We start from the raw sequence: 14265 nt of genomic DNA on the forward strand, positions 1-14265 counted from the left end.
ATGCTTGGCACATAACTACTTCAGATATTATTTTTATGACCAAGTAATTAGGACTTTTTTACAGTACTGGGTTTAGGTTTCAATCTTTTAGGTGAATTGGAGTGGATAATGAGGACATTTAACTTTCTCTTCATTCAAAACTAAGTCTTTTTTAGCCTCTGAAATTCTGGAAGCACTCAGAGAGGCAGTGTCTCTCTGAGCCTCCATCCCTGAATGACTAGGAAGGGCAGAGCTCCTCTGCTGACTACCTCACTCAGGAAAACAGGGGAAAGAAAGAAATAGTTTAAGGTTTTTTATGCCAAAAAAAGTTAGTGTATACTGGATATGGGAGTGCTTACTGTCACACCTAAACCTGGGAGGCAAAAAAAAAGGGGGGGGCTATTAGCAATTCAAATTTGAAGCCTGCCTGAGCATGAGACCTTGCTTTCAAAATAAAATGAATCACAGATGAAACAAAATGCTCTTCAGGGCAAGATTATTACTGCAGACCATCTGAGTCTCTGAGATTGGCCCACCCTATAAGCTTATTCCCGAGGCAGCTCTATACACACATTTTCCATCCCACCAGCCCATGCCTCACCGACTGGTGGTTCTTGGCAGAGACGATCTTCACGGCATCTGGATCCCAGATGACAAGGTCGCTGTCAGAGCCCACAGCTATTCTCCCCTTGCGAGGGTACAGGTTGAATATCTTGGCAGCATTGGTGCTTGTCACAGCCACAAACTGGTTTTCATCCATCTTCCCTGTGGCCTATTGAAAAACAAAGACTGCATAACTGTGCCTGTCTCCAGATCTATGGCAGCTCTTCCCATTGGATGCAAGGCTTCTGAGCCCAGAGTAAAATAACCTCCAAGGACCAGGAGTACAAAGGAGTACAGATTCCATCTTTCCAGGAGTGTCAGCTAGGCAGTCTGAACTTCACAGGGAAAAAATGGAAATGAGTGGCTTAAGATAAAAGTTCCTTTCCCTAAAGAATGTACTTTTTCTAGCTAACACCATGGTGTTTACTTAAGCATTTACTTCTACTAATTCCAAAAAGGATCAAAGAGAGTTTACAGTAAAAACCAATGTGAGTGTGAACTCCTCCTTTAGGCATATGTGTGTATTTGTATGCTCAAAGGATTCACATGCAAAGCCTTGCTTAGATGCTGACGGTGGGCATCCTAGTGTTATAGAATTATATGGCTTTTTAAATGTATGTATTTGTCTGATGTTTCTTTATTGAGAATGTATTGTGTTACCAATTAAAAGAAGAAAGGAATCATTGCCAAGTAATAAGGATATGCTCTGAGAAGTGTGTTGTGGTGATTTTGTTGTCCTTTGACCATAACAAAGTTCTCTTATTTAGTAAATCAACTGTGATTATCACTAGTGATTTAACCTTAGGGGACCAATTATAGACTCAGTATTGCAGCATATATGTTTTATATTAATTTTTAATAAATTAAGATAGGATTTGTAAGATAAAGCATTCATAAAGACAGAATGCTCACAAAAATAGACAAAAGCCAACCACATGAGAGAAGAGACAGAGAGGTTATAATTTCTCTTTTCTTAAAACAAACAGCCTGAGTATGGAAAGAATTAACTTTCAAACACAGTCTTTAAATTTCTGAAAACACGGGGCTTACTGGATTGCCCATGTAGATGAAGGAAGCATTAGTTCAGAGACACTGTCCTAGCACTGCACATAGGGAGGGGACTGGACAATGAATTTCTTATGATTTTACTAAAATCTTCAGGAGTGTCTTTACTGATACGACTATTTCTTTCATCAGTCTTTATGATACAATCAGGGAAAATAAAACGTTGCTACTTGGCAAGAGACACTGAGAGTCAATCTCTTTTATAGCCTGGGGTGTTCAGGAGCCTTCAGTATGGAATATTACTGCTGAGACTTCGTGACTTCAGGGACAGATGAATTGTTAGCCATTTCAAAGTATCACATCCAACATTTCCAAAAGAAATTATTAAGCTCTTTAAACATGAAGAATGGATTCGCTCTCCTTTTAAGCACAGATCATTCATGAGATCATATGACAAAACAGTGTGTATGGAAGCTGTCTTAGACTTTCTGGATCTCAGAAGTCATTCCTGGGAGGTGAATTCACAAGAAATGTGAGTCACAAGGCTCTGTGTGTTGTTTTGTAACAAAATCTCAAACATTTGATTTTGTTAATAAAGATGCAGGGCCCAAATGCTGGGGTGAAAGCCTGCTAGTTCAGGGAGGCAGAGAAAGTACCCAGATGATCTTTGCAGACCTTCATCCACAACTGATGTTCCCAAAACAAAGTTCTCCTTCTCCATGCCTGCTCAATAACCCTTCAAACCAAATGCCCCTCCTTTTTACTTCTTGTGTCTCTCTGTATTTGTCCCCCTGACTTCCTCTTACCCTCTGTTGTTTTCCCCCCTATATTCACTTCCTGTCTGGTTGCTTGCTCCACCTCTTGACCAATGGTTGACTTTATTTAACCCAGTAAACAGGAAGCTCTTGGATTAAAGTTGTATGCTAGAGTTAAGCCACACAATGAAAAACAGGTTTTTCCAGTAAATAACATAATCTCATTGTACACAGTGTGATCCTGCTGTATACATGGACACCTCAGTAGGTGTAGACCTCACCTACACCCTGAACATACTCTTCAGGCCATTCTGAGGGCCAAGTTTTAGTTTGATTGGTGCCTGAGGCTTTGATTCGGTTCATATAGATAGTTCTACTGGTGGATAGTCCCTTACCACAGCTTTGTCCCAGATGACAGACATACGCTCTTCCACGCCATTGGTGCCCTCAGGGATGGCTGTGAAATTGTCCTTCCCAATGGCTTTCTGGGCAGTGCTAAAGGTACAGTGGGCACTTCCAGAGAGCTGCAGATCCCCGCTGGAAAAGGAGAAAGTTTCACATGTTTAGGAGAGATGGCTGGAAAATACTGGGGGACCAGAATCATGTCTTCCTTTGAAATTTCTCTATCCTCTACTAAGCTGTGTGAGTAAGCTTCCTCCCGTCTCTGGGCTGTTACCCATCCATAAAGTGAGGAAGTAAAACCAGATCATGTCTTCTGTGGCAATTACAAAGAATCAGATGAAGGCTGGAGAGCTGACTCAGTGGTTATAATCACTTGCCTTTGCTGCAGAGGATCCAGGTTTGGTTCTCAGCAGCCATACCAGGTGACTCACAACTGGTTCTAACCCCAGTTCCATGCTATCTTATACTTTCTCCTGGCCTCTGCAGGCATCTACACACAAGGTGCACATAAAGATATGCAGGTGAGCATGCACTCTTCTGTGTGTACACGTGTAAAAACACACACAAATAGAAACAAAGTTGCAAACACATAAGGATTCAAATGATCTGTGGCCCGATTTTTGAATCTCCCTATAATTGCTGACTAAGTGTCATTATGACAAATGCTTTGAGTCCTGACAAATAGCTTTTAAGTGTCTTGACCATCAGTTGCTTAATCTATAAAATGATGTCTCACTCATAAAATTGTTATAAGGGACAAGGGAGAGCTCAAGCTTGGCACAGTTAGTCATCAACTGCTAGGACCATTATTCACGCTGAAACTGTGTCATCAATTGAACTGTGATGTAAAAACAGCCAGTTTTCTGTACTCAAGACTGCTGGAGGATTTGATGCTGTAGACTCTCATCTACCACCTACACCATACTACCTACCCCATCACAGGTGGCCTCAAGATGATCCCACAAAACACATGGCATTCCTACACCAACCTGGCCAGCAAGGAGTTGATGTAGTCAGGTGTGGTTGGGTCAGGGCTCAGAGGTGGGGATGTCACAAATGCAGCTGCCTTGGCCCAGTTCTTACTCCAGTAATGAGTTCCATCTATTCCCAGACTGGCAGTGATGGGCTCGCCAAAGACCACATTTCCTGGAAGGAATGGATATCAGGTTTGTAAGAGATATGGACTGCTCTGGTCCAGCATATCTAACCAGAACTATAACTTTGCTCAAGACTGTGTCTCTGGAGTGAGTCAACCCTGGGGTTCAAGTGTCTATTCCTTGTTTTGTTTTGTTTGTTTGTTTTTTAGGTCTGTTTCTCTATTAAATGTGAACAACGTTTTTAAGGATTGAATGAATGAATGAATAAATTTTCACAATAATAAGCCACTAGTTGTAAGCTTTGGATGTAAACCTCACATTTTGAGGCAATTTTAAGTTTGACATGAAAAAAATAAAATTATTTACTGATTATGCAGATTATAGGAGTCATGTTCATTTTTAGAATATTAAAATGGCAAAGCATTTTGTCTTAGAACTGATGACACTGGTTACAGTCCCAGACTTGTGACAGGACTTAGCATACATGAAGGTTCTGGCTCATGGTAGACGCTCAATAGATACTAATTGTGTGTGTGTGTGTGTGTGTACAAATCATTTGAGAATGTATTTATACATGTGTGGACATGGGTGTGGAGGCCAGAGGCCAATGTTGGATGCCTTTTTTGTCGTCCATTTTCCTTTTTTGGCTAGTCTCTCACTGAACTGGCAGCTCCTTGACTAGGTAAGATGAACTGGCCAGTGAGGTCCAGGGGTTCTCTTGTGTCCATCACCCTAGAGCTACGACCATAAGATGCCCAGATTGTTGCTCAGGTCCTCATGCTTGCATGGCAGATGCTTAACTGATTGAGCCTTCTTTCCAGTACTAATTCCTCTCCCATCTACCCTTTTCCACTGTAGAGGCCCAAAGTTCTGAGTATTTTTCACATTGCTGGGGACTGCCAGCTCTTCCTGCTCCAAGGACAAGATTTGACCTTACAGGGTAAAACCATTCTGTATGATAAGGGGCTCTTATATGGTTTTGTTGCTGCTGTCTTACATATTAATCATGCTTTCCCTTGACTATGCAATTTTTCACTTTGATAAACAGTGACATGAAACTGGCAACCCAGCAATCTGAAATACATCAAGATGGAACTGGACCTTGAATGCAATATCAAGCTTATGCTATACTTTTACAAAAGAGAGAGTGATTCAGAAGGAAATGCTTTTCCCTAAAGTTGGTTGGCCCCTCATTTCTTTACATCAGCATGTTGGGACAACCATATGACGATAAGCCTTAGGCAGTTTTATACTTTCATTTTTTTCTGCCTTCTGTCTCCAGAGTTTGCACAATCATGTTCTATGAGGTTTCATGGCCAGGGCTATAAAGAGATTTTGCCTTGTTTCAACTTCAATCAATTGTTAACAATTCCCTGGAATACTAGGTAGGGGAAAATTCTAACAAATGTGTCTGGTTTCACTAGAAGATATCCATGATTGGTTAGTTGTGTCTACTACAGAAAAAAAATATGAGAATAGCAGTGATTGACATACCCATCCTTGTCTTAAGGGGTGGTGTCATAAAGGATTGACAAAAATATAGGAGCAGGAAGAAATGAAGAAATGAAATTCAAGGAAAACACTCAGCAATTATAAGAAACCTATCCTTAAGAGAGGATCTTGGGACTACACTTAGAATAAACGTTGGAGAGAGTAGTGTTCCCCATTATATCTGAATTTTGATACTGAACTACCCAGCTGATTGCATGAATTTCTTCATTCAAAACAGAGTAATAATGATGCCCATATCACATGACTTAAGAGTTGTTTGAGTATTCTGCATGACTAATATTCATGTCAATGCCTCACTGCATTACACTGTATGTGAGTGCGTGTGTGTGTGTGTGTGTGTGTGTGTGTATAGAAAGAGACTGGCCTATATCCTTGTGCTTTGACACAAGTGCACCCCTCCCCCACAAGCCTTAAACTGTAGCTTTCTTATATTCATTGTGAACACATGAGGTATTAAAGAATGTTGGTGATGGATGATGAGAACCTTTGGGAATTGAAAAAGAACAAATTCATGAGGAAGCCATACTCTATCTTCCTGTTGGAAGTACTCTTGATTCTCCCTGTGAAAGGATGTCCAAAAGATGTTCATAGCTTCAATATCTGCAGCCACTTATTTTGTCCCAGAATTACACATCACCTTAACCCTGGAAGAGCATCTGGGTGAGTTCTCCTTACCAGACAATCACAAGTCAGAAGGCTAATGGGAGGAGGCTTCTATTGTGAATATGAAGTAAGGGCAGCTTACACTTGAAAACACACCATCCTTGGGGTTGAGCACAGAGCTCATGTGGGATACACCAGCAGAGGGCATGAGATGTTAATGTACTGTGTGGATTGAGTGAGTGTGTGGTCTCTCCTCCTCTTCCTTTCTCCCTCCTTTTCTGTCTTCTTATAGAGACCACCACTTCTATTGAGGAGAGCTGGACTGCTTTCCTGGTTGTCCCAAATGCCTCTTACCCAGGGGAGTAGGATTATTAATTGCTGAGAGCTAAAACATCAGGTTTTCCATAAACAGGGAGAAGTGGGAAATACCCCAGAACATCACCTCTAGGAAGACATTTGGACACCTAGAAAGATTCTTCTCCCATTGGAAAAGGGTCATCTTTCTCCAGAAAGCCAAAGAGCTGAAAAAACACTGCCAGAAGTCAGCTGTGCTGCCCCTAAGCACCATAGTGAGTCTGACATGGAAGTTCCTCAGGACCACTTAGCTGATGAATCACTCATCTTAGGTCTCTCTGCTAGGAGATGGCCATCAGTACACAGTAATAGCAATGCATGACTGCCTGGGGAATCTTCATTCACAATCAAGCACAGCCCACATCTCTAGTGTCTCAAACACACTGAGCTCAAGAGCCTATCACTACAGAAAAGGCACATTAAAGAAAAACAAAACCAAAGCTTTGAACAGGGAATTCAAGACACTGCAAGCCCTAGTTAAATTAACAGCAGTGGACAGCATAGAAGAAGGCAGAAAGTCATGAAGACCACAGCATAAAAGCCATTCCACTCCTTTCTAAGATACTTGTTCTGACCTGAGTGGTCAGGTGAAGTGACCACACCCCTGTGGTGAGCTCTCAGGACTGGCCAGATGATGCTGTCTCTGGCCTTTGATTCAGGGATGCACACAGATCCAAGGCAAGATAATCACAAATTCTTAGATGCTTGGTTGAGCCACTTCTCCATTGTTTCCTTCAATGGGAATTGAGGACAATAGATGCCCCCTGATATCATCTATTCCTGTCACAGTTAATACTGATTGTGAAACCACCAGGGACATAAAAAACCCAAGAAAACAGTGAATGGCTAGATACTAATGTCGTTGCTGAAACCCGCCAAGCTAACCATGCCCTAATTACAACCAATATTTTAGTTGTTGGTGGCTTGTTTAAGCCAGTTTTGACCTGGATCTTTGACTTCTATATTCAGCATAATACTGACTGGAGTGGTTACTTATGAGTCTCAGATAATGTGAACTGACATAGGACAGCTGGAAAGTGAGTGGAAGATGTACCAAGTCTTGGAGAAATTAATTTGTGCTGTTATTTCGGGAAAATTGCTTAACCTTCCTGAGCCTCAGTTTACTTGTATGGCAGATGGAAGAAACCTCAGAACCCCAGTTGTAGACAGGCTTCCTAGAGAACATGGCAAGAAACAGAAGAGATGCCATTTCTATTACAGTGGACAGCCTGGAGAGGAGGGGAGAAGCCATGTGGTGCAGTGGGAGGTTCACCGTCCTGGGAGCACAAATCACCTTTCTTCCTGGCTTGTGAGATGAGATCAGCCGCACTCTTGCTCATGACCTTGGTGACATAGAGGGGGCAGTTGGTCTGGCTGGCGACGGTGATGGCACGGAACACAGCTTCAGCTTCCAGCTACAAAAACAAGTACCCACAATCAGCAAAACAGAGCCCCTCACCCTTGCCACGTCTTGCCTCTATAACAGGTGGTGACAAAGGGCTTTGATGAGGCTAAGAACCACCCAGGAGTATCTGAAATTACATAGCCTGAGTGTGCTTCTGGAATTCATCTTCCCTGTTACATTCCTGGGCCTCCCTGTGTCTCTCTCCCTCAACAAATGAGGGGAACAGCACAGGGTTGTGTCTAGGGCACTACCTGTCATTGTGTCATTGTACCTCTCTCCTCTCCTATAGTTAGCATGAAGGTCCCCCGCCACCCCCCCAAAAAAAAAAAAACCTTTACTCTCCAATTCAGGACAGAGTCTCTGGGAAAGCACAATCACATCATCGCCAGATGAAGACAATCAGGAACACAAGGACATCAAGTCATTTCCTGCCGCTACGGGGTCAGCAAAGGGTTAGTTCTATGAATGATTTCTTATTAGAATAGTTCCCAAGCTTCACAGCTCAGCCACTGTTTTTATTACTAATCTCTTCTAGCCTACTCCAACGTAGAGTTCATGCTTTCAAATACGCCAACTAAGCCAGCCGCACTTAATACATGACGGATACTGATCAGTTTCCCCATACTTGATTTACCAAGTGAGATCTGGGAGCTCAGGCTCCCTTGGGTGACAGAGAAAATCCTGGTTCTGTTATGTACAAGCAAGTTAACCTCAGGTAGATCTCACAATCTCTCAATGCTCCTGCTTTCCTGCCTAAGTGGGAGAACCAAAGAGTTCTGACATCTGGAGCCATTGTAAAGATGAAATGATTAATCCTTTTGAGAAATTAGTGCCCGCAACAGTGGCTATTGGTCTGATTGTTAGTCACAGTTTCTGACCAATGTGAAGTCTGCTATTGCCCAAACCCTGAGCAAGTCCCGCTCAGTCTGGAGTAGAGACACAGTGGTGATTCCTCATTGAATCAGCAACCATTCCTTTTCATATGGACATGACTCTCTGGGTTAGCTTGCACAGACCAATACTTAAAAAAAAAATGCTTCAAATAGCTTACAGATGTCTAGCGGCTACATAATGCAAACCAGCCACTCCATGGTGAATGTGGCTCAGTCGCCTTGTGGAACTGGGGCTGGCTGAGCTGGCATGCTCCAGAAGGGTTTGGGGTACAGGTAAAGCTCTTTAAGCACCCAGACACTGCACCCTGGAGAACATGCTCTATGCCTGTTGCTCTGCTTTCTGAACAGTATCACTTGAGAATACATCTGGGTCGGCTTTGAACTGAAAAGGAGCTGACTTTTCCTATGCTCACCCCACTTCGGACCTTTGTTGACCACTTCAGCAGCCCCATGACCTCAGCCCTCGCCCCTTTGATCCCATTCCCTCCCAGAACCAGCACAAAGAGTTTTTTTGCACGTTGACTATCTTTAGAAGGTGACATCATGTTTCAACTTTACTCAAAAGAGCTTCTAGGGTTGGAGAGATTTATAGCTAAGTGACCTTCTTACTAAAAAGGAGAAGGGACTAGGAAAGGTTGAGGTGGTGGGGGTGGAGCAAGGTTGAAAAAACAAACCAAGGAACAAAAATAGACTCTGCTGTGAAATCCCCTGGCTGTGTCTAAAGAAATACGTCTTGCCAGCCTACCCCTCCAGAGACCAGCATTTCTAGTTTCACAAACAGTGTTGACCACGATGGTCAGCTAACGCCATATAAATGATTCCCCAGTCCTTCAAATATGATCAGGTCATGGCTGATCTCTAACTTTCAGGTTCTTTACCCTCGAAATGCCAGTACCTTGAATGGTAGCAATAATACCTGCGATAATACATGAAATCAGCACTGTCAGGAACAAGTGTCTCTTACAAAGAACCTGGAATCATTAGGGCACTTTTTTTTTTTCAGGAATGTTGTGTGTGACTGGAATGTCCATCATTAATTTACAGACCGTATCAACTGGTGACATCTAGAAAGCTGACCATGTCCTATGTCTCCTTCTGGATGCACCCAATACAAGTTTATTATTTAGCTTGCAAAATATATAGCCTCATTGTAATAGGAAACTTTCCTTATATCTGTGTTACATTTAAATTCTTTGCAGGCTGCAGAAGAGATGAGGGAAGAACTAAATGTTTAGGTTCTGCTTCTTCAGTGGAGTTTGCCATAACAGGGTTAGTTTCATTGACATGGGGAGCCTTGAGGTCACTCAAGTCCAGAACAATCCTGCTCTCATATTGGTGGGCAATTAATTCCAAGCTCTGAGCCCTGTGCCAGCAGCAGTTGCTGACAGAAGAGACAAGAATCGCTAGTTATATTGACTGTGAAAAGTCTATTTAACCTCCTTTCCACATTGTCAGTGTTTTCCAAGACTCATTGCAATATGAAAAAGTACATACGAATTTCTCTAGAATTTGGATGATTAGAAAAGACTTAGACATACAGCTCTCCTACTGAAGGCCTAGGGAGTGAAAGGCAACCGAAAGTAAGAGATGAGCATCTATGTTACACTTTCTAGCCAGAAGAGGTCTCTGAGAGAAGTCTCCCAACAATGATAGATTGAATCGTAGATTCTATCACATTTTCCCAGCAGTACTTGTGCCTAAACTGTTTGAGGATATGGCTCAGGCGGGGCCAAACAGAAACATTACATATGTAAAGTGAGTGGCACCCTAGGACTGTGACAACCAGTCACCCGGAAAACACTGGTGAAAAGAACCCTTACTGCCATCTTGACTTTTCACTGTGCGCCCCACCCCCGAACCCCCATAAAACCTACCTCTTCTGGTCTGCTCAGAACATGGCCTTCTGGGCCGGTTATTCCCATTTCCAGCATACGTGCCTGCTCCTAAAATAAGAGAAACAAAATGAAGAACATTCTTAGATGACCGAACCCAACATTTGGGAAAATTATGTCTGTATACTCTAGGATAAAATGCATTCGGGGGTGGGTGGGGGAATAAAATTTATATGTTATATGAATATATAATTCTGCATTTGGAGCAGCAAAGTTGAATCTTTAAAAAGTTAACTGGCTTCCTTTATTATTATTATTGTTATTATTTATTATTATTTATTAAAAGAAAGGAAGATCATTTGATAAGAGTGTTCATGTTTTGTCTACATTTCCAGTAAAATGTTACTTACTCTTCACCTCTTTCTGACCCAACTCCCTGGGAAGATCTCTTTGCCTGACTTTCTGGCGGTTCAGTCTTTCCTTTGTTTTAATTCTATGAAAGGTGTTAAACATCAGCTCTGATTTAAGTACCTGGATTAAGGTCATGTAGCTTAAGGTTTAGGGCCAGATTCTCTGGCATCTGGTCACCTGCCTTCTCTATCAGATTCATTGTGGGCTCTTTTAGTCCAGGTGCAGATGTCCAATCCTATCCTTGCCTAACGAGAAGCTACAGTTTCAAATTCTGACAACTCATGTTTTAATATCAGCCTCCACTCTAGGTTTGTGTATTTTAAATACATGGATTAGATGAATGAATTCAGAATTCAAGCAGGAAAAAAAAAGCCTCTCAACAGTATTACTTGAGTTTTGATAAAATTCTATTTACATTATAGGTATGACAGAAAGGCCTGCTTCTTATGGCTGACTTATAATTTTCATATCTATGAACAAGGTTTATGGAGAAGCAGATGACTGGTGAACACAGGTAGGAGTGGCAGAAACACTAGACTGCTGTTGTCTGCAGTTGCACCCTGAAATTATCAAGGCTAGCTCCTAAGAACCTCTGCTCTAGGGATCCCAGCTTTGTGGCCTGGGAGATCCTTGAAAAGCAAGAGAGTTGGCAGATGAAACTAGCTTGTCTCACCTGGTAACTTAAGAGAGTTAGTATAAAAGGATTCTTAAGGGTCTTTTTTTGTGTTGTTGTTAGTAATTCAAATTAAGGGGATGTTAAGGAAAGTCCCTATATGTGGTGATTAACCTTGATGGTCAGTCTGCTGGAATCCAGGAGAAAAACAAAGAACACTGATCTCAGTCAGACAGGGTTAGTTTGTTGAACTCCAGAAATGATGGATAAGGGCCTCAGGTCAGACTGGGGAGTTGTGACCTTGAGTCAAAATTTTATAGGGTTTTTTAAGCCTGAGATCTACAAAGATCTGTGCCAAGTTATTCCACCCATCAGGATTTAGAGACAGGGGATTTCCTTAGGAACAAGTCTTTGTTGTGCATAATCCTGTTCACACTGGTTGGGGTATTCAACTAAATCTGGGGAATTGACTTGTCTAACATTCATGTCATAACTTGTCAAACAGGATGGGACTTGTCTAACGTTCATATCTTAACTTGCCAACCAAGATGTCAGTTACCCACATACTTGTCTCTTTCTGCCAAGTGAGGTATCAGTTCCCAAGGAGGTCTTGGGAACTTAAACTTTATTCAACCCCTACTCAAAATGGAAGTCTTACTCTAAATAGGTGCAGGTGTCTCTTATCTTGCAGTCCATCCCAAGGGCAGCTTATAGAGGCAAATCCCATAAAAGCTCATACACAGATGTAGGAAGTGTTGCTGAGTGGTAGGTTCAGGTCCAGGCTTATTGTGGCTAACTGTACAAAGCAGTTCTAACTGACTTCTGTTGTGATTAGCTTCCAAGAACACCAAAGCACAGAACATCCAAGTGACAGCAGAAACAACATGTGAGAAAGTTTCCTTATAGCATCATAAAATATATATATAAAATGGCAGGTTAGACAGCTAACAGTTACCTCAGGCTTAACATTTCACCTACAATTTGATTGAATTTGTGATCACCTAGGAGACCAGATTGGTGAGGCATACTTCTGGGTACGTCTAGGGATTAACTGACGGTGGACCAAACTGTTCCAGATAATTAAATCAACCAACAGAAAGCCAAGGGCCCAGCACTTGGGAGGCAGAAGCAGGCAGATATCTGAGTTCAAGGCCATCCTGGTCTACAGATGGAGTTAAAGCTATACAGAGAAACCCTGTCTCAGAAAAACAAGCAAAATGAAACAAATCTGGAGTGGAGATGGTGGGGGTGAGACGGCTGGGGAATACACAGGAGAAAGCCTACAGAACTTACTACACCACAAACTATGAAAATTTTTCTAAACACCTCAGAGACTGATTTTGATTTGAAAATTGTTCTTGTTTGTACCCGAAGGAGATTTCATTTTGCTCTTACTTTTGTAGGAGCATGGCAGGAAAACTCTGAGGAGAGCAGCTGCCTTCATTTAGATGTTGTGATAGAGTCTTCAGCTCAAGCTGAATCTAATAAATACATACTAGAAACTCATCCAAATGGAAAAATGCCCCAATTCTTCTTCCTTATGAAGAACAGATCTTTCTAAGAAAGATTAGGAAGAGGTGGGATGAAGAGGAGCCAGGGAACATCTGCACTGAGGAGTCACAGGGGGGAAATTTTCGAACCAAGCGATGGTGCTGCAGTCCCTGTAGTAGTTACTGGCCTGAAATACAAGGAGGAGGCTGGATTCCATGGCAGCAGAGGACGAGCTGGGGCCTCTGGCTGCCGGGGTGAACACATGGAAAGAGGGGAAGGGACGACAGTTCTAGCACCCATGGGTCCGTCCCCTGAAAACAAGGCAAACCGGGCTGTCTGTGTGAAAAGATTTCATTAAATTTGGGTGTTGGGTGTGGGGGAGACATGGAAAGAAAGCATATCACCACACTAATTAGCTTTCCTGGTCACAAGTCAGAGGGAATTGCATACTTAGCTCACCTCCTCCACTCTCAAGATATTGCTTGGACTCTGAAATCACAACAGCTAGAGTCCTGTATTATGGGACATGAAGAGCAAAGGAACCACAGATACACTATCTCTGAGTATATCAACTTTAGAGATGAAATTTGCTTCTACTGGTTATTCATTATGATCTATAAACCAGTGATAACATCCCGTTGAGCCTCAAAATGAATGGACCTTTTTTAAAATTAATTATTTACATCCTGAATGCTGCCCCTTTCCTAGTTACCCCTCCCAGAGTTCTTCATAAATGTAAACAGTGAATTAATTTGGTGGCTATATTTGGTTTTAACCCTATGTTAGTCCCCAGTAACTGAACAGAGAAACCAAGCTTTATTTATTTATTTATTTATTTATTTAATTTAAAACAGGCATTGTGATGACATTTTAAAGGTTTGGAAGTCAGCCAGGTCTAGTGGCTCACACCTTTAATCTCAGGACTTGGGAGACAGCGGCAGACAGTTCTATCTCTGTGAGTTCAAGCCTAAGTTACATGATAAGAATGGAAGAGGTCCAAGAAGAACACAAGAGCTAGGCTATATACTACTCCTGGATACATGATGGATACAGTCACTGACCTCTGTTATCTTCTGAAGGAGAGTAGTTCGTGAAGGTTGAGCTCTGCAAAGCCTCTACAGCCAACACCTGGCAACAGGTGTTCAAAAGACGCGGAATGAAGGACCTGTCCTCCTCCTCACTGCTGAACTGAGATCTCTCTCTCCTTTTCTTGCTGGCTCCTCCTAGCAGAGGCCGATGCTGAGTGCATTTCGTAAAGCATGTCTGTGCATCCATCCCATTAAGCAGTCCGGGAAATGAGAAGGGAACAG

General features: G+C 42.2%; 1 protein-coding gene across 2 annotated transcripts in view; it reads right to left on the reverse strand.

The window, feature by feature from the left end:
- Positions 1–14265, reverse strand: part of Dpysl3 (dihydropyrimidinase like 3) — a 113085-nt gene that overhangs the window by 7322 nt on the left and 91498 nt on the right. For both annotated transcript variants that reach the window (XM_028777125.1, XM_028777126.1), the window contains exons 7-11: positions 10483–10551; positions 7605–7725; positions 3734–3890; positions 2738–2879; positions 581–751 (exon numbers count right to left, since the gene is read on the reverse strand). In XM_028777125.1, the coding sequence (XP_028632958.1) occupies positions 581–751; positions 2738–2879; positions 3734–3890; positions 7605–7725; positions 10483–10551 (660 nt within the window). The remainder of the gene's footprint in view (positions 1–580; positions 752–2737; positions 2880–3733; positions 3891–7604; positions 7726–10482; positions 10552–14265) is intronic.

Source organism: Grammomys surdaster, unplaced genomic scaffold, assembly GCF_004785775.1.
Source record: "Grammomys surdaster isolate TR1022 unplaced genomic scaffold, NIH_TR_1.0 278, whole genome shotgun sequence".
Lineage (NCBI taxonomy): Eukaryota > Metazoa > Chordata > Mammalia > Rodentia > Muridae > Grammomys > Grammomys surdaster.